Source organism: Marmota marmota, unplaced genomic scaffold (genome assembly GCF_001458135.2).
Source record: "Marmota marmota marmota unplaced genomic scaffold, marMar, whole genome shotgun sequence".
NCBI classification, from domain to species: Eukaryota; Metazoa; Chordata; class Mammalia; order Rodentia; family Sciuridae; genus Marmota; species Marmota marmota.
In genome coordinates this window covers 2721732-2749700 of record NW_025999999.1, presented here as the reverse complement: position 1 = coordinate 2749700, position 27969 = coordinate 2721732, and the positions used below count along the sequence as shown (strand labels likewise).

The 27969-nt window shown below is 42.9% G+C and overlaps 1 protein-coding gene and 1 long non-coding RNA gene across 2 annotated transcripts in view; both read left to right on the top strand.

Annotated features, from left to right (window-relative positions):
- Pik3ap1 (phosphoinositide-3-kinase adaptor protein 1) overlaps positions 1 to 27969 on the top strand; it is a 116910-nt gene that overhangs the window by 7861 nt on the left and 81080 nt on the right. The window contains exon 2 of the mRNA XM_015494573.2: positions 3386 to 3805. Coding sequence (XP_015350059.1) covers positions 3386 to 3805 — 420 coding nt within the window. The remainder of the gene's footprint in view (positions 1 to 3385; positions 3806 to 27969) is intronic.
- On the top strand, positions 8056 to 19438 carry LOC125617964. The gene is made up of 3 exons (XR_007349095.1): positions 8056 to 10141; positions 11051 to 11055; positions 19425 to 19438. It is a non-coding gene; the product is annotated as an uncharacterized LOC125617964 (long non-coding RNA).

The following is a 27969-nucleotide window of genomic DNA, read 5'->3' as shown; positions in this document are numbered from 1 at the left end:
GGGGTGGGTAGGGATTGAACTCAGGGGCGCTCGACCACTGAGGCACATCCCCATCCTTCTTTATATTTTTTTAGAGACAGGGTTTCACTGAGTTGCTTAGTGCCTCGCTAAGTTGCTGAGATTGGCTTTGAACTTGTGGTTCTCCTTCCTCCGCCTCCTGAGCTGCTGGGATTATAGGCCTGATGCTGTGCCCGGCTTACATTTTTATTGTTTTTAAACTTTGAATATAATGGTGGATAGGGGCAGGAAAGAGGAGTCCTCCCATGATCTCTTCAGAGCTTCAAGCTTCCTGGTCTTTCCCCAGGTCTGCCTGTGACCTCCTCTCTTGGAACTGCTCAGTGATCTGTGGACTAGGAATGTCATTTAGTGGTGAAAATCTACAACTTAGATGATTTCTCAGTTTCACAAAATGTGACCAGCTTCCTTCTGTGATGAGGAGGAAGGGTCAAGCCTCATTATGGGATGTGTGGACACTGTGTTCATCTCTTCCAAATCACTCCTAAAACCATGGATTAAAACAGTGGAGACAAGAACCCAGAGCTGTACTAACCTATGTTAAGAGTTTATCTTCTACATTTCCCTTTGTCTAATCCAATGGATTTCTATTATTCCCCTCCCCAAGCTTTATTGTTTTGGGTTAGCATCCACAAATCAGAGAGAACAATCTGCCTTTGGTTTTTTGGGATTGGCTTATTTCACTTAGCATGATATTCTCCATTTCCATCCATTTACCGGCAAATGCCATAATTTCATTCTTCTTTATAGCCGAATAATATTCCATTGTGTAAATATGTCACATTGTCTTTATTCATGTATCCATTGGGGGATACATAGGTTGTTTCTATAGCTTGGCTATTATGAGTTGAGCTGCTATAAACACTGATGTGGCTGCATCACTGAAGTAATTCTGTTTTTAAGTCCTTTGGGTATAGACCAAGGAATGGGATATCTGAGTCAAATGGTGGTTCCACTTCAAGTTCTTTAAGGAATTTCCATACTGCTTTCCATAGTGGTTGTTCCAATTCACAGTCCCACCAACAATGTATGAGTGTACCTTTCTCCCCACATCCTCCCTAACATTTATTGTTACTTATATTCTTTATAATTGCCATTCTGACTAGAGTGAGATGGAATCTTTTCATTTCTCTAATTGCTAGAGATGTTGTATGTTGTCATACATTTGTTGGTTGATTGTATATCACCTTCTGAGAAGTGTTTGTTCAGTTTCTTTACCAATTTATTGATTGGGTTACTTATTTTTCTTAAGTTTTTTGAGCTCTTTGTACTGGAAATTAATGCCTTATTTAAGGTGCGGGTGGCAAAGATTTTCTCCCATTCTGTAGGATCTTTGTACATGTTCTTGATTGTTTCCTTTGCTGTGAAGCTTTTCAATTTGATATCATCCCATTTATTGATTCTTAATTTTACTTCTTATGCTTTAGGAGTCTTGTTGAGAAATTTGGTTCCTAAGCCAACATGTTGGAAAGTTGGGTCTACTTTTTCTTCTAGTAAGTGCAGAGTCTGTGGTCTAATGCCTAGGTCCTTGATCCACATGTGTAGGGTGAGATATAGAGGTTCAATTTCATTCTATTACATATGGATTTCCAGTTTGCCCAGCACCATTTGTTGAAGAGGCTGTTTTTTCTCCACTGTATGTTTATAGCACCTTTGTCTAGGATGAGATAATTGTATTTATGTAGGTTTGTCTTTGTTTCTTCTATTCTGTTCCATTGGTCTTCATGTCTGTTTTGGTGCCAATACCATGCTGGTTTTGTTACTATAGCTTTGTAGTATAATTTCAGGTCTGGTATTATGATGTCTTCTGCATCACTTTTTGCACTAAGGATTGCTTTGGCTATTCTGGGCTTTTTATTTTTCCCAACAAATTTCATGACTGATTTTTCTATTTCTATGAAGAATGTCATTGGGATCTTTATGGGCCTTGCATTAAATCTGTATAGCACTTTTGGTAGTATGGCCATTTTGATAATATTAATTCTGCCTATCCAGGAACATGGGAGATCTTTCAATTTTTATGAGGTCTGCTTCAATTTCTTTTAGTATTCTGTAGTTTTCATTGTAGAGGTCTTTCACCTCTTTGGTTAGGTTGATTCCCATTTTTTGAGTCTATTATAAAAGGAGTAATTTTCCTAATTTCTCTTTCAGTTGATATATCCTTGGTGCAATTGATTTATTTGTGTTGATTTTAAACCCTGCTACTTTGCTGAATTGGTTTATGAGTTCTAGGAGCTGCCTAGTAGAGTTTTTCTGGGTCTTCTAGATATAGAACTATGTCATCAGCAAATAGAGATAATTTGAGCTCTTCTTTTCCTATTCATATCCTTTTAATTTCTTTCTTTCATCTGATTGCTCTGGCTAGGGTTTCGAGGACTATGTTGAATAGGAGTGGTAAGAGAGGGCATTCCTGTCTTGTTCCAGTTTTTAGAGGGAATGCTTTCAGTTTTTCTCCATTTAAAATGATGTTGGCCTTGGTTCAGTGTTTATAGCTTTTAAATTGTTGAGGTATGTCCTGACTATTCCTAGTTTTTTTTTTTTTTTTAAAGTATTTTGATCATGAGTGGATGCTAATTTTTGTCAAATGCTTTTTCTGCATCGATTGAGATAATCATGTGATTCTTGTCATTAAGTCTGTTGATGTGGTGAATTACGTTTATTGATTTCTGTATGTTGAACCAACCTTGCATCCTTGGGATGAACCCCACTTGTCTTTTTAATATGTTTTTGTATGCGATTTGCTAGCATTCGTTGAGAATTTTTGCGTCAATGTTCATCAGGGATGTCGGCCTGAGGTTTTCTTTCCTTGATGAATCTCTTCTAAGATTCTTGACAGAGTTCCTGAGGGGAGGCAGCAGGGGCTGGCCAAAGCCTGGACTGGCAGCCCAGAGTCACCCTGAGTGTGCATCCCAACTGTGCCACCAATTTGCTGAGTGTGAATTCGAGCAAGACCCTTAACATTCCCAGACAAGTGTTTCTTTCATGTGCAAATGAGAGTTGGTCCAAGTGATCCCCAAAGCCCCTTTGGCCCCTGTTTCTGCATTTGTACTTTAATAGAGGGAGAAGAAAGAAAGTTCATGTTACAGACCAGGTGTGTGTGTGGGGGGGCACCTTACATAGGCAGTGTACTAAAAAGAGAGCAGGGAACAGTGAGAGCTATACAATGTTGTTGTTGCTACAATTATTGCAGTTGTAATCCCAGACTGCACCTCTGCTGCCTGGGAGGAATGACTGGCACACATTTACTGCGGGCGGCCGATGATAACTGGTGCCAGGCCCCTTGCTTGGACGCTACATCCTTGCTGGTTGTGGGAAACCTCCTAGAAGGAGCAAGTGTGTTAACAAGCGTCCCTGCCTCCTTCTTGCCCAGGGGTGCCCAGAAGATGTGACATCCTCATAATCTACAGCCCGGATGCAGAGGAATGGTGCCAATACCTCCAGGACCTTTTCCTGACCAGTCGGCAGGTCCGCAGCCAGAAGATGCTGACACACCGGCTGGGCCCCCAGACCTCCTTTTCTGCTGAGGACCTGCGCCTCTTCCTGAGCCCCCGCTGCGTGTTGGTGCTGCTGTCTGCAGAGCTGGTGCAGCACTTCTACCAGCCTGCGCTGCTGCCTGTGTTGCAGAGGGCCTTCCAGCCGCCGCGACGCGTGGTCAGGCTGCTGTGTGGGGTTCAGGACAGTGACGAGGAATTCTCACACTTCTTCCCCAACTGGGCCCACTGGCAGGAGCTCACCTGTGACGACGAGCCTGAGATCTACCTGGAGGCCGTGAGGAAGGCCATTTCTGAAGGTAAGGGTTTCTTCTCTGGTGTTCTATACTAGGGCAAAAGCCTTGTTTCTAGAATTTTCTATGCCTTGCAAGACACAGGACAGGTTCCAGCATGGAGAGCAGCCAGGGTGGAAGGCAGAGACTCAGTTTGGTATAGGAGTGAGGAACGCGGCTGCCAGCCCTCATGCTTGGTCAATTCCATGTTATTGTCACATGACCCTGACATTTCTGATGAAAAAGCGTCCCTTTTGGAGAACATGTTTATGGAGAAGCAGCCCTCTTCCTCTCTGCTGCCCGCCAGCCTAGCTTCTGTCTCTTGCCCTGCTTCTCCTTTTAAAGTGCGAAAATTCCAATCCTTTCTGCCAGAGATAGTAACGTCAGTGTCCCCAGGAAGTGTGACACATGCTCTGATTAATAGTAGCAGAAGCCATACCCGGATGGATGCATGTCATGGCCTCTCTTCCTCTTTTGGTCTTCTGGTTTTTGCCTTGCTGTGGGCTATGCATGGATCATCTGGTCTCCTGACACTAACCCAGGAGCTTGGAAAATTATGGGCTTCATTTAACTGTGCCTCAGTGATCCCTGGTGTGACTTGGGCCTTAATTCGACTCATCCAATCCTGACCCATCTGATGAAAATGAATCAAGAATTTATGAATTCTTAGTGACCTTAAAAAGGTAGCGTAGCTTCCCAAGGTGCTCTCGTCACAGGAATAGCCTACTCTAAACCCGTAAACATGAGCAGGTCTCCTAACATAGAGCCTTGCTCACTTTGTAATAGAAATGACTGTTAATGAAAAAGATGTCTCACCCGAAATGTCTGGGATCTGGATTGGTAGTTTTCCTAGAGGTTGTTTCTCTTTACTTTAGAGGGACATGATGATAGAAAAAGCACATAAATCGATGGCATTTCATTGCTGGGGGGAGCTGCCTACACAGACCCAAAGAAGAACACACCCAAATGGTTGTTTCTGCAGATGAGTTTATGTCATGGTAGCAGTCCATTATGACCTCACGGGCAGAATGTGAACCACCTACCCCTCATTCAGAGCTTCATGGATATATTGTCATTATACTGGCACCTCACACTGGACTCTGTAACGGATTGTTCTTTAAAACATCACAGTGGTGATGTTATTAAAAATAAAGGACTGTGAGTGTAGCCCAGTGGTAGAGTGCATGCTTAGGATGCATGAAGCCCTTACTTAGTTCAATCCCCAATGCGCGCAGGTGCACGCACACACACACACAATGTAGTAAAAAGAATTCTTTGAATATTGTTTGGAAGCATCCAGTGATGAAATGCCTGGAAAACTTGATCTCCTCTAATATTTTACTTTTTAAATAAAGACTCTGTCTCAGTCTACTGTGAGCTTTTAACGTCAAGTGTTTCAGAAAGAATGAAATATTTCACAGTGGTGTTTCTGTTCTGAGAACAAATAACCTCTCATCAGAAAGAAATTATTTTGATGGGCGATTAAAATAAGCTGCTTAGTGGGAAGTCTCTACAGTTCAGAATCAATGGCTACAGGGACAAATGAAATTATAGGAAAGAGAAGATGGGTGTGGAAACTTAGGTTAAAGGTGGTTACAGGTAGTCAGGTACACTTTAGTTTTCTGCTGTGTTGGATAAAGAAAGGCTTCTCAAAACTTTTCTGTGCACAGACGGGCCTGGGGATTTTGTCAATGTGCATAGTCTGACTCTGACTTTGGGGTGGAGCTAAAATTCTGCATTTCTCATAAGCTCCCTGGTGCTGCTGCTGTTGGTGGCCAAGGTCTAAACTGCCCCTCTCGTGTGGGGTCAGTAGTCATATACCTCTGCTGTGCATGAATCTTCACCTTTCTGGAGATGAGGCAGCATCCCATCAGGGTAGGGCGGCTACTGGGCATCCATTGGTTTAGGTATAACTCAGGCCAGCGTGTGATGATTAGGTCCCTGCATTCTCTTCCTCTCCTCACAGATTTATCATGTTCACTCTGAGAGTTGTTCATCACTCAGTTCTCCAGACATAAGGGGCCCAGACTTTGAGATGGGGGTACTACTGCTGCTATGAACCTTCCTCTTTTGTCATTTAATAGGCCCCATGATCATCATTACTATTCCACTAAAAATGTTTGGGAGGTTTAACTTTATTTCCCACCCCCTCTCCGAATTTGGCAGCCACCTTAAGATTGAGCAGATGTTTTAATTAGGGTCTTTGGTGGGTTGGAGCAGCCAGCTTATTTCCCATGTTCTTCATTTGTGAAAGGATGAGGTTGAACCAGATGATTGGGAAGGTTTCTTCCGGCTCCTTGTGCTGTAATATATCTTTATAAGTTTTGTAAGAAGATGGCAAATTACCCAGAACCTTTCAGCTGACTTGGTTTAGTTCCAAAATGTCTGCAATGATATATGTCAGTGTGTAGAAGAGTGTACCATTCTGAATTTTTTGGACTTGTTGGGTGATTATTTTCAAATAAGGAAGTGAGAAAACCCCAGGTACAGCACAGCAATTATTTCCTCTTTTACTGGAGCTTTATTCTTTGCTGCAAATCTCACTGGAATACAAAAATAGATTCTGTGAGACTGTGTGGGAAAGGACTCAGTGGGTGATGCTGAGTTTTACTTCAGAAGTTCTCATCTGTTGTTGCATGCGTGTGCTGAGGATGGCGGGAAGCCCTGAACCTACTTCTCCCGCTTTGATTTGGTATTACAGTGGAGATCTTGTTTGCTTTTTTTAAAAAAGTTTTTTTGTTGTTGTTGTAGTTGGACACAATCCCTTTATTTTATTTATTATTTATTTTCATGTGATGCTGAGGATCGAATGCAGCACCTCACATGTGAGCCACAACCCCAGCCCTTGTTTCCCTTTTTCTTTGCATTATTTTATGCTTGCTCCCCACCACCCCCCTGCTCCTTGACCTTTGTGTTTCAGAGCTCTGATGACACCCCAAAATTGTAATGTATTTCACCCTTGGTTCCCATGAAAAATTATGGAGGGAGGTGTCCACATCAGGCCTTCCTTTGTTGATATTAGCATTCTAATTTTCATATTAGGATGAAATTTAAAAGAAAAACAGTAGGGATATTGAAAAATGCTTTCTGCTAATCAAATGGATTCTAAAGTCTTTTCCTAAGTGTATTTATTTATTTATGTTTTTATAGTTTTATTGAGGTATAACAAAAATTGAATAATTCAAGGTATAATTAACAAAAAATTGAATATATTCAAGGTTTACAATGATTTGCAGTAAGTATACACCATGAAATGATTACCACAGTTAAAAATTAATGTGGGTTCGTGTGTGTGTTGGGGGAGGGTAGGACCCTTAATGTCTACTCTTAGCAAGTTTTAAGTAAAAACTACTATTAACTGTAGTCACCATGCTAATCATTTGATCTGCCAGAATTCATTCATTTTATAACTGGAAGTTTGAGCCCTTTGACTGACATTTCTCCCCTTCTTTCTTTGCTCTGGCCCTGGTAGCCACCGTTCTATTATCTGCTTCTGAGTGTGACATTTTTAGTTTCAGGTATCAGTGAGATCATGCAGTACTTGTCTCCATGTCTGGCTTATTTCACTTGACCTGATGTCCTCCAGGTTTATCCACTCTGTTGTACATGGCAGGATGTCCTACGTGTATTTCTTCTGTGTGGGCAGGTAGTCTTACTGCCACTTTGCGGATGTGAAAACTGGGGCTCAGAGAGGTTGACTGCCTTGGACAAGCTTGGGACAGCTCACTTTGGGACCTCACTTTCTTCTGTTCTCCATCCCCACTGTCCTCTTGCATGTTGAGACAAGGAATAAGTAAAGTTGCAGAAGAGAAAGGATCAGAGAAAAATGAAGCTTCATGGAGTTCTCTAGACGACAGGCTCCAGAGCTGGTCTGGCCATTGGTGCTGCCCTGGTACCTTGTTTACAGGGCAGGTGCCTGGGCTCCACCCCTGACCTACTGAACCAGAGTTCCTGGGGGTTGGTGCTGGGAATATGAATTTCAGAACGCCTTGGCGTTGGCCCTACTGTACGGTGGGATTTGGGCTCTGCTCCAGGACTAGTGTTCTCTCCTTTGGTTTGAGGGTCGGAGGAGCCAACAGTAATTCAGGCCCTGAGGCAGGTCACAGGACAGTGATCCCCAGGGCTTAGAGTGTGATTGTGGCACGTCATAGGCAGTAACTCATAGAGAAGGGAAGGGAGTCAGACCCTCTCAGCAAAGGGGAAGTCGCTGCGCTCTTCTTGGTGTGGTGGCCTCGTGGATGGTGAGTTATGGTCGACTTCAGGGCTTCTGGGGTGCCTTGCAGAGACCAAGGGGAGAATCTGATGCTGGACCTCTTGGAAATGGACTGCTTTTGTTCTACGGTTCCCCTGCTCTGTGGGTGTGGGTTGCTGGTCTGCTCTTGCTCTGCTGTGGGTTCGTCCACTCTGCTGCTGGCTCTGCACGGCCTCCTTAGTGCTGCTCTCCTCTGCAGGGTGCTTTCTCCATATCGTCTCCCCTTGTGAAATGATCTCTGATTTGGGGAAGAAGATGCCCAGCTGGGATGGCGAAATCTTTCTGTTGTCACTAAAAAGCTATAGCCTGTCCAAGAGTCATTTGGGTTTCCCCTGCTGGGTACCTTGACCTCTTTGTTGAATGGGGGAGGGGAGGATGTGGGGGGTGCGAGGGGCTATTCACGCTCCCGATCGCATGGTTCACTGTCGACTACACTTGAACTGGTTAATGAGGACCGATGCCCACCATAGATTTTTGTGCCAGTGGAAGTTGTCCCTGAGGTCTCTGAGACCCCAGGATTACAGATCTCCTGCAAGACTGGGAGTTCCAGGTGGGGCAATGAACTTGGCCATCCATGCTGCTTCATCAGCTGCCTAGAGATGGGCTTCTGCTCCCTGTTCATGTTCACCTTAGATTTTCTGTGGCCCCTCAAAGAAAGTATCTGTGATTCTTTTGCTGACCGTGTTTGGTGAGCTACATGAAGAGGGGGAAACGCATGCTCAAGTTTCTGCTACTCTGAGAATCTCAAGTTTGTACCTGTCTTCTAAATTTTCTAACATATGCCAGGATGGAAACAGCAGATGTAGGAATTTTATCAATGAATTTCTGACCATGTTGTTTTAGTAAAGTTTTTTTTTTACCTCGCTTCTCCTGGGACTGTTACTTGAAGAGAATACTAGAACTCTGGAGGACCTGCCATCTGTTCTACCCCCTAAATCCTTCTTATAGATATCATTCCATTTGGTCCATGCAGTTTCTCTAAGGCAGATGTTAATATTATCTCCTTCTTAAGGATGAAAAAAAACCAGGCACAGGCAGACTCAGTGACTTACCCAAGGTCACACAGCTGCTTTTCCATAAAAGCAGGGAAGGGGTAAGGGCTTCCTGACTTGTTGCTTTATCTAGATTCCAGAGCCAGCCTTTATCCGATGGGTATTTGTTGGGCATCTACTCTTCTCAGGACCTAGTGTTGTTAACTGGGATAGAGCAAGAAAACAGACAGTCATTGCCATAATGGTGTCTACATTCTAGTGTTCTCTAAAAAGTAATACATGCCACATGTGCAATTACAAATTTCCTAGTAGTTGCAGTTTTAAAAATTTAAAATGTAAAATGAAATGGACAAAATTAATTTTAATGTTATGGTTTACTTAATGGCGTATGTCTGAAATAGTCTCATTCAAGCATATAATCAGCATAAGAACTAGTGAGCTATTTTACATCCTTTTTCATCTTTGAAATCTAGCATGTGTTTTACAGACAGCATGTATTTCAAATATTTGATGGGCACATGTGGCCAGTGGCTACTATTATTGGACAGTAAAGTTTGAAAAGAATGTTTGCTTTTCAGACTTGGAGCTATCATTACATATGATATATTTTAATGCATTACATGCCATATGTGTTAAAGAATATGACTATCCTGGTTTCTTTATTCATTCAAAAAAGTGTTAATGGGCACTGGTAGGTGCTGGTATGGTGTGTGCACTGTATCTTTTACTTTCCTTCCCTCACTGATCTCTTCCTTCTTTGTCCCTTTCTGTGTTGCCACCTGTTTAGGTATATTCCCAGGCTCCAAAAGACACGGTCAATTAAGGCAAGTTAGTTTTGATTAATCACAGGGTTTCTGTCCTTGAGATGACCAGTTTACCCTCTGAGCTAGTGAGATGGAGGTCCCGGCAACCCTCGTGAAGATGGAATCAAACCAGGCTGCTTGTTTGTACTTCAAAAAAATCCTCCTTGGGTCAGGGCCTGGTTAGGTAGATTAGCATTCTGTCAGTGTGACGGAATACCACACCAGCCTCACAGAGGTTGAGTTTGTTCTCTTTGTACTGTTATGAAAAGTCTGCTCAGATTTATGAAGGGGAAAATTCTAAGATACAGAAGAGTGTGTCATATGATGTTATTTAAGTCTACCTTAAAAGAAACATATCTATGCTGACATCAACTTTCCTTTCTTTTCTTTTCTTTTTTACTTGGGGAAGATACATAAGAAATTGTTGATAGTGGTCACCTTTGGGTATGCAGGGACATTAAAAAATATTTTTAATTGTAGATGGATAAAGTAACTTTCTTTCCTTCCTTCCTTCCTTCCTTCCTTCCTTCCTTCCTTCCTTCCTTCCTTTCTTTCTTTCTTTCTTTCTTTCTTTCTTTCTTTCTTTCTTTCTTTCTTTCTTTCTTTTGTGCTGAGGATTGAACCCAGTGCCTCCACATATGCTAGGCAAGCACTCTACACTGAGCCTCAGCCCCAGCCCTAAAGGGACATTTTAAACTTTTGTTTTAGGCATTTCCCCAGTGTTTAAATTTTTTCTATGTTTATGGTTTAATTTCAGTTAGGAATGTTATAAAGAGAAAAATGATGGTGTCATGGGGATTGTAGGGCTCTTGAGGAATATGTTGGGCTTGTGCCCAGCTAACCCGAGCAGGCTGCACTTGGGTTAAGTTCCTCATGAAGGTGCCTTGGCCTTCAACCTTTCAGACTGACCTCTGGTAAGGGAATGGGTTCATGTGATTGCCAATGTCTGTGCTGTCACTGGCTTGGTGTAGAATAAGCCCCTATAAAGAGCGAACAGCTACTTACCACTGAATCATGTTTCCATACTTGTCCAATTTGGACTGCTGTCTTCCTAAGGTCAGTAAGGGAACAGCAGTGTGTATTTCACAGATGGACACTCACTGGTTGTGCCACTTTAGACAAGTCACTTGGCCATTTGGATCTGTTCTTGTTCTCTTTAAAATAGTGGGGAGAACACAGGTGGATATCTCAGAGGTTTATAGCCACGAAATTCCATGATTCCAAGCATGTGTTACCTCACATATTGCATTTCATTGCTGGGTCTCAATCTGATATTTTAAAAATCCCACCAAGTATATTTTATACTGTATTTATTTTAGCTAACAAGGTATTCTTCACAACACAATTTTTAAGCAACCCTAAAAGAAAGTTTTCTGTTTATGGACATTAGCCCATGTTCAGTCTTAGCAGAATGTAGCAGTCTACCATTATCTTTATGGGAATGGTAGGATATAAGTAGCTAACATTTTACATATATTTTATTATGATCTGCATGCAGATTCATGCATGTGGGTTCACAGGAAGATCAGAATGGGGGAGGGAGAAATAGGGGCAAGTATGCATGGCAGGATGGGTCTGTTAATTTCCCTATTATTACAGGTTGTTTTCACAGCTTTTCGATTTAGTTTCCACCAGCCATTCACATGACTGAAAGTATGTCTGAGATGAGCCAGAAAATAGGATGGTTTAATGTTGCAAATGACTCCTGATCTGCTCACTGCAGAAATGATTGAAACTATAGTCGGCTTGTTATATGGACTTGTGGGCAGAAAATTTCCTATTTTAACTAGTTTGATAAACAGAGGGCAGTTTTCCCCCCAAGATATAGAAAATGAACAAAATCAGAAATAGATTAAAAACTGTTTTGTGAGGAAAAAAGATATTTGGAGACTTTTGTTTTCATTTTTTGGTGTGTGTTTAAAAAACAATTCTAATACTGTTCTCCACAGACGGTGTTTTGTGTGTGGCGGTGCCTGGTAAATGGTGGACAGTTGGATGACTGGATGAGTGGGGATATCCATGGGTGGTTGTCTATTTTCCCTACTCGTGGGCCCGTTCTGAGTGTCCCAGTTGGTGAAAAAGATGTGCTTCCCATAAGCGTCTTACTTTAGGGTCTGTGATTGTCAGTTGTTTCTATGGAGCAGGTTTCTTGGGTCCCAGAGGGTGTTTTTAGTCAGGGGAAGCCCCCAAACCTCTTAAGTTCATTCAATGAAAGACAGTGTCTATAGAGTACATTCTTTTCCCATATCCATACTTAAAAACATACCAGGTGTGGTAGCCTCGGGTGGGTCATTTGTTGGCTCCTCTGGGTGTGTGTGGTCTATTACTAGCAGAGATTAAATTCAGTGTTTCTTCTGAAAGTGAAGAAATCTATAGTTTGGAGGAAAGCTCGAGAATGGGCTTAGTCATTTTGGGAATTCTCTAGTACCACTCTGAGTTTTGGCCTTCTGAATGTGTACATCTTCCCCATCACCTTTACAAGGCTGGAACCATACTAGGTTCTGATTTTAAGATGTGCTGGTCGAGCATTCATATTTCGTCTTTCAAGTTGCCGTTTCACAAAAAGCCTGCAGGCTCTTTCTCTAACATCTGATAACACAGGAAACAGAGGGGGAGGCCGATGATGAAATGAAATGCTCTACTTTTAAATTAGACTGAAATAAGTTTCCTTTTACACGGAGAGCTAATGCGTGAGGCTGAAGCTATTGTTACAGTTTGCAATAAAATAAGACATTCTTCCAACGATCAGATAGAATATTTGCATGAGCTGCCGATTTGGATTTTTGAGCATGTAAAACATGGGGAAACATTTCTGTTGCAGGATATGGCAGTTAGGATTCCAAACCCAGCCAGGTCTGCTACTCCTTCTGGCCCAACCTTTCAAATGCTCTAATACTTTCTGAATATCATTTTTCAAAGCCCTGATTTAATGCCAGAGAAGATCTCCAAATGCGATTGTAAAGTACTTTTGTGTTTGAGGTTTTTCAGGAGAAAGACACTGCTGAAATAACCGAACCATAATTTGGGAGCCTAAAGGTTTATTTTATTTTGAAGTCATTTTGAATTCAGAATCCCTGTAGGTTTTAGGAATCCTTAAATGATGCTTTGCCCCAGTTTTTCTCATCTGGTTAAAACTTGCCCGTATTTTGCAGAGAGTTTAGTTTTAGAGTTTCTAATGGAAAAAAGGAAGACAGGGAGACATTTAGTCAACAAGATGGAAATATAGAATATTAACATTAGAGTAGGAAATTTGGGGATCATCTGGTCCGATCCTTTTACTTAAAAATGACAAAGTAGGACCCAGAGAGGTTAGATGCCTTGCCTGATGTTAGAGACAGTAGCAGAGACGAGACTGTTACTTTATGTTGATATCCAACAGGTATTTATTGAGCTCCGGGGAGGGCCTGCCATGGGTATGGCACTATGCTGGATCCTAGGGAAACTTGATGGAAAAGTCAGATTCAAGCCCTGTATGTATCCTAGCAAGAGAGGGACATTCACCAGCCAGTTACCATTGCTAATTACCTAATTCCAGGAGCCTCCAGGGTTATGGAGCCAGGGAATCATAAAGGGGACCTGACCTCTTTATAAGGTAGTTCCTTACAGCCTCTATTAAGGAAAGAATAAGTGTTCTGAGCATCAGTTTTGGAAAAGAGAAGAGAAGGCCTGGCTTGTAGGTATGGCAGATCTTTTGCACGTGGCCACTAATGACAACCTAGAGCCCAGGTTAACTATAATTTTCAGGCAAGACCGTCACTTTCTCAGAGTAGTGATTAGGACTGTCTAAAGTTTTAAAGCAGCTTTATTCAAACTCTTAATTTTAAAATTAGCATTTTGTTTCTTAAGTTTCTAGACAGCAGTGATGCTGATGTGCATATATTAATATGTTCTCTGATTTCAAAGGTTCACATTCTGGTTCATCTAAATGTGTGTGGGTTGGAAGGATGGACTGAAGATTAGGTTGGATTAGATTAGGAGATTAGATAAGGATTGATATAAAATCCTTTTTGGGGTCCAAGAAAATAATGGAACTGTCATACAAAAACAGGATAAAGGGATACATGTTTTAAGAGAAGCATTTGTAGGAACTGGTGATTTTTAGTTGAACGAAACTAAACACAAATCAGAAGAGCAATATTGCTTCCCCAAACAGTAAAGACCAAATGAAGGCTTATGAATGGAAGTTGGTTTGTTTTTGTGGTTTTTTTTTTTTTTTTTTTTTTTGTACTGGGGATTGAAGTCAGAGGTGCTTTACTACTGGGCCACATTCCCAGCCCTTTTTATTTTTATATTTTTTATTTTGAGGCATGGTCTCACAAAGTTGCTTAGGGCCTTGCTAAGTTGCTGAGGCTGGCCTCAAACTTGCAATCCTCCTGCCTCAGTCTCCCAAGTCACTAGAATTACAAGTGTGTGCCATCGAGCCCAGCTATGAGTGAAGTTTTGACAGCAGAGAAGAGGTTCCTCCTCTACCCTGCACTGGTCAGCTTATTTGGAGAAATATTCACCATTTCAGTGGGAGACTGGATGATGACAGCACATATAGTTATTCACCCACCCACTCACCCATCCATCCATTCATCTAGTTACTCATTTTGTTTATTGTTCCTTTAATAGAATGTAAGTTTCAACTTAGTCCCAGAACCTAGCTCCGTCCTTGACACAGCAGGCCCTCCATAATTGTTGATTGACTGAATGGAATAAATGGGGTTCTCAAATTCTGTCAGATGAGAGGTGATGGGAGGAAATGAGTTTTTCATGGAGAAAAGAAGTTTTCTTGGAGCTATGAAAACTGTCTTCAGTGTCGAAAGTCTGTTGCATGGAAAAGCAAAGACAAGACCTGTTCTGTGGACGAGGCAAGTGGCAAGGGATGAAGGCTGCAAGGTTGGCAACAACACAGGCTTAGCTGGCCCTCAGCATCAAAGGACCATCTCTCCTGTGAAACGGTCACTTGAAGCAAGAGTCAAAATTTTATAGTACATTAGAAATTAAGAAAATAAACTTATTTTATCATATTGACACAATCTCATTTTAATTTTTCTATATGCCAATTCTAAAGCAACACAAAAACTAATCAATTGTTTTCTAAAGCTTTTGTGCAGGAGGGGTTGAGTGCATTTTTCTGACACTAGTTTTTGCTAGAATAATATAATTTATCAGTTCAATTTGACTTTTTTTTTGGTGCTGCATTGAAATAATATTCACAACACATCTGACTCCTACAATTTTCTTAGGGCTCCTTTTTACCATCAGGTGTTCCTTTCATTAGCTTTTTTTTTTTCCTTCTGATACTGGGGATTGAAGACAGGGGGCACTGAACCACTGAGCCACATCCCCAGCCCCCCCCCCGCCCCCTTTTTTTTGTATTTTATTTAGAGACAGGATCTCACTGAGTTGCTTAGGGCCTCACTAAGTTACTGAGGCTGGCTTGGAACTCGTAATCCTCCTGCTTCAGCCTCCCAGGCTGCAGGGATTGCAGGCATACACCACCAGGCCTGGCTTATTAGCTTTTGATTGTTTGACAGTATCCCTGCTGGTGTTCTCCTGTCCAGCTGGTAGCCTCTCCCACTGACAGCACTCTTGTTGTAGTTGTAATAGTTTTCCAACATCACTTTCATCAACTTCATAGAATTCTGCATCTTTGGCAAAATCTGGAATTACCCCACGAGATCAAATCACATTGCATTTATCATTTATTGTGAAGAAATCCTGAATCTGGGAGTGAACAACAAAAGCATAACTTGGTAGATGAGGCTATGCACCAAGATTAGAAAAGCAGAGATATTTAAGTGGGGACCAATTTTGTAAATGAGCATTTTTGTCAGTAAAAATGTTCATGTTATAAAAATTTAGCTTCCCAATGTTTCCATAACCATGAGAACTCGAAATGATGAGGTTGCTAGAGTTGGAAGTCCCTGACCTGGGTTTAGAGCCTCAAGATTCACTCCACCAAGCAGAGAACAGAGAGAACGAGTATCCTAGCACATTGGTAAACATGCTGTTTGGTAGACAAGTTGGGAAATTCTGTCACTGGTGATGGAATCCTGAGTCATAACAATCTCTACGGGCTGAACATTGGCCCTAATCCAACAATTAGATTCCAAACCTCATCCTTGCCTCACCCTCATATCAAAACAACCCCAACCGTAAAACTATAGCATGGCAAAGGGAAAGGCATGGGCTTTACATGAAAAAGATCTGGAGGTTCAAAGTGACCACAAGCTCCATATGGGTCAGCAAGGTGCCTCACTGCTGTAAGATGCAGGCTTGAACTGCCCTTCAGAATAATGACCAGATAGTAAAAAGCCACAGCTTTTTTTTTTTTTATTATTATACACAGATTGCAGTTACTCACCTAGAACAGGTATTGGTGGGAGGTGAGGAGAGTGGGGAGCTGGATTGGGAGGCTTGGGGAGTTATAGGCAAGCCTGAGCCATCTCTGTGTGAAGCTGCCTTGGGAGGTGAATGTGTTCTACTTGTTTGCTTGTAAGAGAAAACACCAACTTGAATGAAAGAGGAACCAAACTCTGGGAAAGGAAGGGGTGCAAGGACTTGAACTCCAGAGTTCCCCCTCCGCCTCTCATTTGGTGTCTCCGCACGTTGGTGTCTTTCTCTCTGATGCATCATCCCCATGAAGAGCCAGGACCCCTAGGAGTTCCTCCACCTCACTTCCTCCAGCTCCGGCCCTAAGAGGAAGCTAATGTCATTCTTTCTGGTTCAAAAATTTTAAATCTCAGGACAGGACTAATTGGTCCACCCAAGAGACTTGGGTAGTCTCTAGGCTGATTAACAGCGACCAGGAGATTAGAGGACTGTGACTGGCCTGCTTTGGGAACCTGGGGCATGAGATTTCTACAAAGTTCACAGCCTCCATTCAAAACACTTGGTGAATGCAGAGGGATCAAGAGTTTTCCTGAAGGGGATCACTGTTTTTATCAAGCAATGCAAGAGATGTCCGCCACACTGAGGGACCGGTATCCTGATCTCGGTCTGAGGATGGAAGAAAGAATTCGGGCTGCTGAACCACAGAATTAGGGACTTTGGGGCTGGAATGTGACTAAAGCTCAGCATGGTCAGATGGCTTGCCCAGAAACACTCAATTGGCCAGAAGCTTAGGCCTCTGACACTGAACTCAAGAGTCCCATGTTACTTTGCTGTCCCTTTTTTTTTCTTTCTTCTTTCTTTTTTGGTACTAGAGATTGAACCTAGGGGTGCTTAACCACTGAGCAACATTCCCAGCCCTTTTTATTTTTTATTTTTATTTTGCGAAGTTGCCAAGGCTGGCCTTGATATTTCAATCCTTATGCCTCAACTTCCTGAGCCGCTGGGATTACAGGTGTGTGCCACCGGGCTCAGCACTTTGATGTCTTGAAGAAGAAGAAGAAGAAGAAGAAGAAGAAGAAGAGGAGGAGGAGGAGGAGGAAGAAAACAGACATGATAATCGCCTTCAAGCATTTGCGGGATTCTGATGTGGAAACAGGTGTAGTGTTGTTTGATGAGGCTCCAAAGGGCAGGTTAGGATTCATGGATGGTGGCACCTGAGAGCAGAATTCTGCTAGATTTCCGGGAGAATGTTAACACCTGGAATGGCTTCGTTGTGGAGCAGGTGTCTCAGGAGGAGATGACCAGAGCCGTATAAGCTAAAAGTTAGGCAACCATCTGCCAAAGATGCTGAAGAAGGAGTTCCTAATGTCCTTCCAATGCAGAGATAATGTACATTAAAGGGCGGCTCATGTTGCTGTTTTCCTTCAGTTTCTTTCCCAGTAATATTAGTAACAATAGTAGCAGCAGCAGCTGTCGCCAGCTGTGGAATGTTTGCAGCGCTAAGTGCCGTGCCACCCTATTCTAGTGATTATCTCATTCAGCTTTAACTTAGAAGCCATTGCTATGTTTGTCTCCATTTTGCAAATGAGGCTGGGAAACAGTCACTTTCCCAAAGGCATGTGGGAGCACCAGGTTTGCTCCTCTTCACCTCTAAGCTCAATGGACTCTCAGAAACTATTTCCAGAGGCCATTGGGAGGCCTCATGAGGCAAGGAGGATCACTTGAGCCCAGGAGTTTGAGGCCAGCCTCAGCAACATGGCAAGACCCCCATCTCACAAAAAAAAAAAAAAAAAAAGTTTCCAGCCCCATTTTTAGCAGTCTCAAAGTGTGATCCTTGGGATTCCTGCTTCAGAAATCATGTATTTTTGAGTTTGATGTAAAGCCAAATGTTTGGAACCCCACATTTTTTGTTAACATTCATGATGTTGGCCTCTACCCGTTCCCCTGTGAGCTAGAACGTCTGTTTGGAGTCTACTGGGAATTCATATTTTTTAACAAATATCTTTGATGATTTTGATGGGCACTAAAGTTTGAGGACCCCTGGCCTTGGGCTTGCAGGGGAGACCCTGGAAAGCTTAACAGTCTCATGTTTCTTTAAGCAGCTTAGACTTCACTCTGAATACCCCTGAGAGCAATCGAAGGGCTGAATGTGGGTCTGACCTCATTAGAACTGATTTTCACAAGGTCGTCTGGTGGCTGTGGGGGGACAGGGCTGCCTGATCTGAGCAGAGGCTGAGCTGTGGAGAGGGAGGGATGCTGTGGAGGGGTGGCAGGCCCAGCAGGACTTGGTGAGTGGTTGTGGGGAGAAGGGAGGAAGCAATTACGTGGGTGAGTTCAGCTCATAAAACTGAGGCTGTCTGCTAGGAAACTGGCGTGCACCCAGAATTCAGAAGGCAAGGAGGCATTTTTGATTGGGTGGTCAGTTCGCGGGTTGGATTTTAAGAGGCATGGTTGTCAAGAGTGACAGGCAAAGGGGTCTGGGTCAGGGGAACTCAGTGGGTGAGGCAGAGGGGCAGGAAAGGATAGGGCCTGTTTGAATGGAGGGCTGGGAGGGAAGGTGGGGAAAACGATTCTGAAGGTCATAGTGAGTCTGTGGGAGATGGGCCTTCAAATCAAGGAGCCTTGCCCACCCTATCTCAGAGGGCTTTCTTTGGCTCCGGCAGCAAGGTGAATAACAAGGCATTGGGAGAAATTGTTGAAACAGCCCAACTAAAGGATAGACCCAGGTTCTCAAGCCTTTTTCCAGAAGATCAATTGGATGTAGAACTAAATGTGCATACAGATCCAGCTTAGAGGAGAAGTGGGTGAGGTAATGCATGTTAACTAGCTGGATTCAGCCACTGTACAATGAATACATATTCCAAAGATTGTGTTGATTCTGATAACTCTCTACAACTTTTGTCAATTAAAGATAATTAAAAAGGAATGGAATCCATATCGGATTTTTCTGATGCAATATTATAGCACATTTTCATGGGCTCATGAGTATTTTGTTGAGATAACATCAAAAGCAAAGTTCCTCTGACATCTTATTCTTGCCCTGTGATTCTTATCACCACCCCCCTTTACCACCAGGGTTTATATATGGTTCAGATCTTGTGTTTACGCCTTGTCTCCAGAGTGGGTGGGGAACGGGGTTGACTGGAAGGAGCAAAAGCCCCTGACAAAGTTGCCTTGTTGAATAAACACTGGAAATGTGAAAGGGCATCTGCGGGTGGGTGGGTGAGTTGTGTGTTCCTGAATCCATGGCAGTAGGCCCTTGGCAGATCAATGTAAAGAGAGAAAGAGTGTGTGTGTTTCCGCAGCAAAGGTTTCGTCAAGATCAGTTCCCTACCTCCAGCCCCTCCTGTCTTCCAGGCAGAGAGTCAGGATTGCTCTGAATCCAGCCCTGTGAATAAGTCACCTCTCACTAGCTGCCCAACCATTGCCTACATAGTCCTGCAGATCTGTCTCCAGGTCCAAGACTTAGGATAAAGCAGCACAGAGATGGGGAAGGGGCGAGGGGTAGGCACAAGAGGAAGGTTGACCAGGAATGCAAGGAGGCTTGGCTCTGGTTTCCACATCCTACCTGTGGAGGGAGATGGTGCATTACGTCTTGGATGTAGGCACAAGCGTAGTTAGAGCCTGAAGGAATGGTGGCCATGGATTTTTTTTTTTTTTTTGGTACCAGGGATTGAACCCAGGCATGCTTGACCACTGAGCCACATCCCCAGCCTTTTTAATATTTTATTTAGAGACAGGGTCTCACTGAGTTGCTTAGCGCCTCACTGAGGGGCTGAGGCTGGTTTTGAACTCTTGATCCTCTTGCCTCAGCCTCTTGAGCTGCTGGTATTACAGGCGTGCACCACTGTGTCCTGCTTTTTTTTTCTTCAATTGTTGTAGGCCACTGATGTTCTGTGATTTTTAAAATTTATTTATTTATTTTTTAGATATACATGACAGTAGAGTGTATTTTGACATATTATACATACATGTTCTGGTTGAACATGATGTGGAGTTATACTGGTCATGTATTCATATATGCACATAAGAAAGTTATGTCCCATTCATTCTACTGTCTTTCCTATTCCTATCTCTCTCCCTTCCCTTCATTCCCCTTTGTCTAATCCAGTGAATGTCTTCCCCCACCCCACTTCCCCTTATTGTGAATTAGCTTCTGCATTTCAGAGAGAACTTTTCACCTTTGGTTTTGGGGGGATTGGCTTATTTCACTTAGCATGATAGCCTCCAATTCCATCCATTTATTGGCAAATGCCATAATTTCATTTTTCTTTATGGCCTAGTAATATTCCATTGTGTATATATACCACATTTTTAAAAAACCCATTTATCTGTTGAAGAGCACGTAGGCTGATTCCATAGCTTAGCTATTATGAATTGAGCTGCTGTAAACACTGATGATGGCCGTGGGGTTCCTAAGTGAGGGATGTGTGTGCTAGCTTTAGGTGGGAGATTGGATGAGGAAAGAAAGAGCAGGCAAGGAGACAAGGTTCTGGGCCTGCGTAGCTAGAAAAAGGGTGTCTCAGAGATCACAGTGGGGAAGCCAGTCTGGGGGAAGATGGCGCATCTGTGCTCAGACGCTCAAATCTTCTTTTGGTACAACTCAAAGCCACTGTGGAGGGTTTATTTGCAGCTGTGGGACCAGCCCTCAGGGGAGGGGCCCGGACAGATGGATTTGTCCCTTCATTCACTATTTATCGAACACCCACCACGGACCAGGTCCTGTGCCGGGGACACAAAAACTAAAGGAGGTGCTGACGCTTCTTCGAAAGGAGGGAATCTTGGAGGCCTCTAATAGAGATTAAGAGACCAGTTTCCAAAGCACAGAGGGACAAGGTGGTGGTTCTCTTTGGCATGTGCCGCAGTCTGTATGAGCCACCACACAGCTTGTAGATTCAAACAGCAACTCTTTATTCCCGAACTCACACCAGCCGTCTACAATCACGTTCTGGGGAAATCCACGTTCTCTGCCCAAATCCACCTCCACTGGGCTTCTGTCTCCCAAAAAATACTGTCTGAATCCCGTGAGAACTCAAGGGGAACTCAGGCAGCAGGATACGCCCTATTCCCAGCAGGAATAACCTTAAACCTGGAACGCCCTAAACTGGGAACACCCTAAACCCGATTATCCTAAACCAGGAACACCCTAAACCCGGATCCGCCCTGGTCCTTGAGCAAGGTCACCTACATGCAATGTCACTGCAAAATGTCCTATTTCCACGAGTCCTTCCACTAAGCAACATGGGGTACGCTGGCAAGGAAATTGTCATACCTACTTGGCTAATGGCTCCCAGCAGGCATCGTGTGGACACACCCAGACGTATCCACCTAACCCCTCACAGGGCACAGGGGGCCGATTTGGGATCCATGGTGAACTTCTATTTGCTAAATGTTCATGAACCACGTTGGTTTAGGTTTGTGTTCCAGATACTGTGTGGGGCAGGAAGGAAGCACAAACACACACCACATCTCTGTGAGAATGCTGGCTGTGGTGTTTGAGAGAGAGTGGTCAGGCCGTCCTGTAGCGCTGGTTGAGCAGCCACACAGGGCTGGGGGTGACGAGGTGAACAGCACAAAAGCTATGGCTGCCTTTCTCAATACTGTAAAATGCCATCGTGTTCCTTAGAGACTGGGGGAATCCCTATCTTTCCTGGCTCTGTCCATCACCACACGGTCCAAACCCGTTAAATTCTAGCACCTGTGGTTTCTCATTTCCCTGGACTCCTGTGCTCATCAGCAGGGCATCCACAGCGCACACTGGTTCATTGAATCACCTCCTGAATTCCAGCTAGATCGTGTGCTCCTCAGGAGCAGGACAGACATATGTTCTTTGGGTCTATCCATTGGGCCCAGTCCAGTGTGGGCGCAGAAGTCTCAGCTATTTGGTTGGTTGGCCGGTTGGTTGAAGTCCTGGAGCCCAGATATTACAGTTATTTTTCAGCTGAAGTAGCTTTAGAACAGAGCGAGTAAATTAATCTCATTAGGGTCACAGTCATTATGTGTCATAAATGTGCATTGACTGCCTACGTCCTGAATTGTTGAAGAAAAAAAAAATGCTCTCGGAACATTCATGATCTAAATAAAGAACCAAAGGCAGATTCACATTTGCTTCAGGCGATCCAGCAGCCCTCCCATTAATATATATTTATTAAACACCCACTCAGAGACTTCAGTGAGGCCCTGGTGCTGTGTTCCACGAGGCAGGGGGATTAGAGATTCTGCAGCAGACATGTAGGTCCTGCTGGCAAGAATCCTGGGGAGCTAAGCTGGCATGGGGCATCTGTGTGGTAATGGCCAGTTGAAGCACCAGGCCCTACCTCAGCAGGGATGGGTTCAGATTTCATCTCCATGGTGTCCCCACTTGCTGCTGTATGTTGTCACAATGAGTGCCCTACTGCTGCTTTGGATCAGGACTGGCCACAGAAAAGGCAGTAAAGCAGCCCTGGCTATGAAGGGAGAGAGAGTGGTCAGGCCGTCCAGTGAGCTGAGGCCCAAGTTCAGACCAGGAGGCTAGGACTCTGGCTGAAGTACCCGGCTCTGGTCCTGGGGAGGTCTCTCAGAGGCTCCTCTTCAGTCATCTGGAGACTGGGGGGACCAGTTTTGGAGAGCTCACTCTGATCACTCTTCTGAACAAGGGCAACTTAGCAAGGCCCTATGCAACTTAGCAAGACCCTATTTCAAAAAACAAAACAAAACAAAACAAATAAAAGGGGCTGGGGATGTGTTTCAGTGGTTAAGCATCCCTGGATTCAATCCATGGTACAAAAAAAAAAAAATTACTGGGTCATAGACCCATGAGCAGGACAGGTATGGAATTTTGAGGGGATAGGGAAGAGCAAAGTAGGACCTTGAGCAGCTGGGATCCAGAGGCCACCAAAGATTCACAATACCCTACAGGAAGGAGTTATACATTTGCCTGTATAATATGCTGGTGATGTATGGTTTTGTTCTGGACAAAAATGTCTCTGCTACTAACAACAACAAAAAATAATCTAAGGGCTGGGGATGTGGCTCAAGCGGTAGCGTGCTCGCCTGGCATGCGTGCGGCCCGGGTTTGATCCTCAGCACCACATACAAACACAGATGTGTCCGCCGAAAACTGAAAAATAAATATTAATAAAAAATTCTCTCTCTCTCTCTCTCTCTCTCTCTCTCTCTTTCTCACTCTCTCTTTAAAAAAAATAATAATCTAAGAAATACTCTAATAAAATTGCAGGCATCTCAGGGGCTAGATGATATTGGGCTTTGAACTGTCACATTAGGAACCTGGACTTTACCCTATAGTCAGTGGCTCCCTGTTTGGGTTTTAGGAAACTCATCCTGCAACCTGGTAGAAGCTGGAAAGGTATGAGATAGAAAAAAGAAGACCATTTAGAAGACAGTCATCCATGAGCTAGGAGAGAAACAGCTTGTTCCAAAAGAAAATGCATGCAATCATCCACTAAAACAATTCTGCAAGTGTTTGTGTTATAAATTCAGAGAAGAGGATCAATCAATTTTTTAGAAGTTGCAGAATAATAACTTCACAATGATTCTAGTTATAATGAAAAACATCTGTGCTGGTGTATGTTTTATAAATTGCTAAGAATGGGAAGATACACACCAAACTGTTCATGATAGTTCTCTCCACGGAGGAGAATGAGGATTAAGATAAACTGATGAATATTTTCACTTTTTTTTCTATAGACTTCTGTTAGAAAATTGGTTTTGTGTTTTTTTTTTGTAACAAGTACATATTACCTTTATAATTAAAAAAAAACATTTCTAAGACTTAAGAAATTCAAAGATTACCATAAAATCAAAAAATATTTCTATGATAAAAAATGATTGGGGTCTACAACAAAACCAGTAGCTATGAGAACGGAAGGTGGAGGATAGGGCCTCGCAGACGGATGCTGAGGCACAGCAGGCAGGGGCCTGGCGGGAGGAGGTGTGGCCAGAGGTAGTGGACATCTCAGCTACATTTCCCTGCATCCTGGGAAGTGAGCATTGTTGCTCTTTTCTCTTTACATTGAAGCTTTTCTGATGTTTAAATCACTGTGACCCAAAAGACTGTGAAGTCCTTGAAGACAGAAGTAAGAAGACGAGTTAGAGGACAATTGTCCATGAATAAGATAAAAAAGCAAACTGCAAAACAAAATCTATCCTTCTGGGTCTTACCAGTATCTAGCTCCACGCTTGACACATGTAAATGCTCAGTGATCTTTTCTTCCCTGGAATGCGTGTGAGGTGTGGCAGTTCCTTCTGTGATTTTTACTGTAGGAGACATGAGGCCAACTGTTTGCTGCCAGCCCAGCTATGGAGGTGGCAAAGGGGCCAGCAGGAGCTATGGACAGATACAGATAGTCACCATCCTTTCTTGCTGAACCACACCTGGCTGTCTCTTCTATGAGCTGCGTGACCCTGAACAAGGCCTCATATGGGAGAGATTTAGGGGTGCTGTCTCTTTGCTTGGCTCTTTTCAGTGATAGGTTTGTGTATCTTGAATTTAGTGACTATTGGAATGATCACCATATGAGGGTCATTTTAGATATGACCTTGTCATCTAAGACACTCTGGGGGGAAAAAAGATGTAAACAACTCACAAGCTGAATTTTGTGGCTTTTGTGGATATATTTGTATTTTTTAAAAGTAGAAAGTCTACAGCTCTAACATACTCAAATTGATATTCTTTGCTTCTTTTGACCACAAAAGCCACAAGTCTGCATCATTGCCAGGAGGCTGTGATGGGGAGATTATGATCTTCCTATTGATCTTCTTTTTTTTTTTTCTTTTTTTGGTGTTGGGGATGGAACCCAGGGCCTTGTGCATGCCAGGCAAATGCTCTACCACTGAGCTATGTACCCAACCCCCTATTGATCTTTTTTAAAAGCAAGCAATAGCCAGGCATGGTGGTACACACCTGTAGTCCCAGCAACCCAGGAAGCTGGGGCAGGAGTATCACAAGTTCAAGGTCAGCCTAGGCAACTTACTGAGATTCTATCTCAAAATATTAAAAAAAAAAAAAAAAAAAAAAAGAGAGAGAGAGAGACTGGGATGTATTTCAGAGGTAAGTGCTTGCCTGGTGTGTGTGAGGCCCTAGGTTCAATCCCCAGAATCACAAACAAAAACAAAAAGCTGAACTTGTGTGTTGGTTTAATGGTGTGTTGGTCAGGCTTCTCAACTCTTGCAAAAGGCTTACCTTATCCACAGCTTGTCTTCTTCACTGGCAACATGAGATACCTGAGTGTTACCCCAGATGCCCTCATCTCTGATTTTTCCCACTTGATCCATTTTTTTTAAATGCTTCTTGGTGCATTTTTTTCTAATATGGACTGTGTCTGATGGGCTCTTGTTTTTTTCACAGCAATTTGGAAAGTACTTGTTGTATCTTGAATTCTGCCTACTGCGCCTCATAGTTTTTCTTAAGATTGTCCTTAAGACATAACTTCATTGATCTTTGAATGCACTGGGATTTTCTTTCTGATTATTTGTGTACATGCTCCCTGGTAGCTCAGTGGCTTTTATTTCCCTTTGCCCAGACTGTCTTGTACAGTGAGGCACATTGTAAAATGCAGGCTCCCTGATCCCCCATCAGCATCCTTTTTCACTGAGCTGGGAATAAATGCATTTTGCATTGTGATATGGACATGAGGTTTTAGGGGCCAGGGAGAGAATATGGTATGAATACCGATGGATATTGGATATGAGGTTTCCCCCAGAAGCTCCTGTTACTGCAGGAATATTCAGAGGTGAAATGATGATATTATGAAAGCTGTAACCTATTCAGCCCATCCTAGTTTGAATGGACTGATAGACGGTAACTGTAGGCAGGTGGGGCATGCTGGAGAAGGTGGGTCACTGGGGGCATCCCTGGGAGATTGCATCTTTAGCTTGGCCCTTCCAGCCCCCTTCTGCTTCCTGACCCCACCATGAACTGAGCAGTTTCCTCCACTGGGCCCTTCCCGCATGATGTGCTGCCTCCAGAGCAGATTCAGCCATCTGTGGGCTGAGTCCTCTGAAATCCTGAGCCCCCAATAAAATTTTCCTCCTCTAAGTTATTCTTGTTGGGTACTTTAATACAATGCAAAAGCTGACTAAAATGTGGTATCTGAGCGGAAACCAGTTTCCCATTCTGACATACACTCTTTCACTAAATATGTGAGATTTTTCACTTTGCCTACTGGAAGTTATTGGGAAATAACTTTTTTTTTTTTTTTTTGCTTACATTGTCCAACCAGCTATGTCAGTGGTCTTGCATAGAAAATAAGGAGAAGCTGTATGAACTGTCTTGCTTTGACTTTCATAATGCTTAACTTACGAGCATTTGGAGGATCTTTATTTGCCTCTGGAGTGGAAATCAGTCATTTCTCTTAAGTGGAAGAGGAACACAAGGAACAAGTCAGGGTCTTTTTGGAAATCTCAAAATAAATATCCTCTGGTGAGGTCTAAGTCTTAATAATAAAAGTGGTAATTATTTGCCATTAGTCTTGTTCTGGTATCCAGACTGGGGTCATTAAAATGAGTGGCACAGCCACTCACATGACTGGTATTAGCTCCTGTATATAGACATAACCTTGAAGGATTGGAAGATGGGTTTAAATTTCCCTATGTTTTGTATAAAACATCCGTCATACTGTGAATTACAAAAGTGATGAGGTTTTGGATAAAACCTCACTTATTTTTATTAGATGCATCTTTCAGCATTTGGTAGCATCTAGTGCTCGGTATATACCTTATGAATAAATAAATGAACAGTTGGGATACAGTACATGATAGTTTGACTTATAAGTAAACAAGATCAAATTACTTGGTTTATGGAAGACAATAATTTCATTATCTCAATTTTCAGTGCATATTGGATTGCCCAATTTCTGGCGCTGTGAGTAGTGAGAGGATGAGCTCTCCAGGAGTGATGAGAGGTTGGGTACTCATTATTTTGTCTGTGTGGTTAGTGTTGCCTAAGAACATTTTTTTTATTATCTTAGTAAAATTTCTGAAAGATATCTTTTCTGACTTTTTTCTAACTTTAAAATATACATTTCCAAATCTGCAAGTACCCAAGTCCTCCCTTGAACTCATAGACTAATAAAAAACTAGAGATCTGGGGAGGGAGTGGTCTCTGGCTTACTCTCCATTACCTGTGTATTCTCACTATCCTTGAGCCACAATAGCTGTTGAATAGCTCCTCTTTAGCCAGCAGGTGAATTCTAGAAATTTCAAGGGCTTTGCCCACTGTACATTGAATAGTCCAACTGAACCTTGATGTATTTTTGTTTTTTAAAAAACAATAAAGATATCTTTTTGAAATTAGCAGAATTTTCTGCCCTAGCCTGGAGTTATTATCTTTGGGGCACCTATCAAGGGATGATTGTCACACTTAGGAGCCAGGCCTTTTGATTTGGACAATTCTTAGTGGCAGGCCAAATCCTTGAAACTTCAGCAATGTATGGCCACCAGTTGAAGCAATTAAGTGATTGGTGCTGAGTGTGTAGAAACCACTTTCCATGTCTGTTTTTGGAACCTTGTTACAGTCTGTTTAAATGTAGTTTCTTCCCAAATAGGTTTGTAATGGTTATTTTCTGAATAGCTTGGATTGCAACTGAAGAGAAATGCAGCTCTTAAAAAAAAAAAAAAAAAAAGATTCTATTAGAGGGGAAAAAGTTGTATCTAATTCTGTGTGATGGTTGCTATGGTGATGATTGAATGTAAATTTCAGTTAATGTAAAACCCTGCTAAGATTTTGATTGGAGACCAAGGCGAGGCTTGGTGTCAGTTGGGCAAAATGGCAAGAAAAAGCATCTATTAATGGGGCAAAAAAAGAAGAGCGGGGGGGGGGGGTCA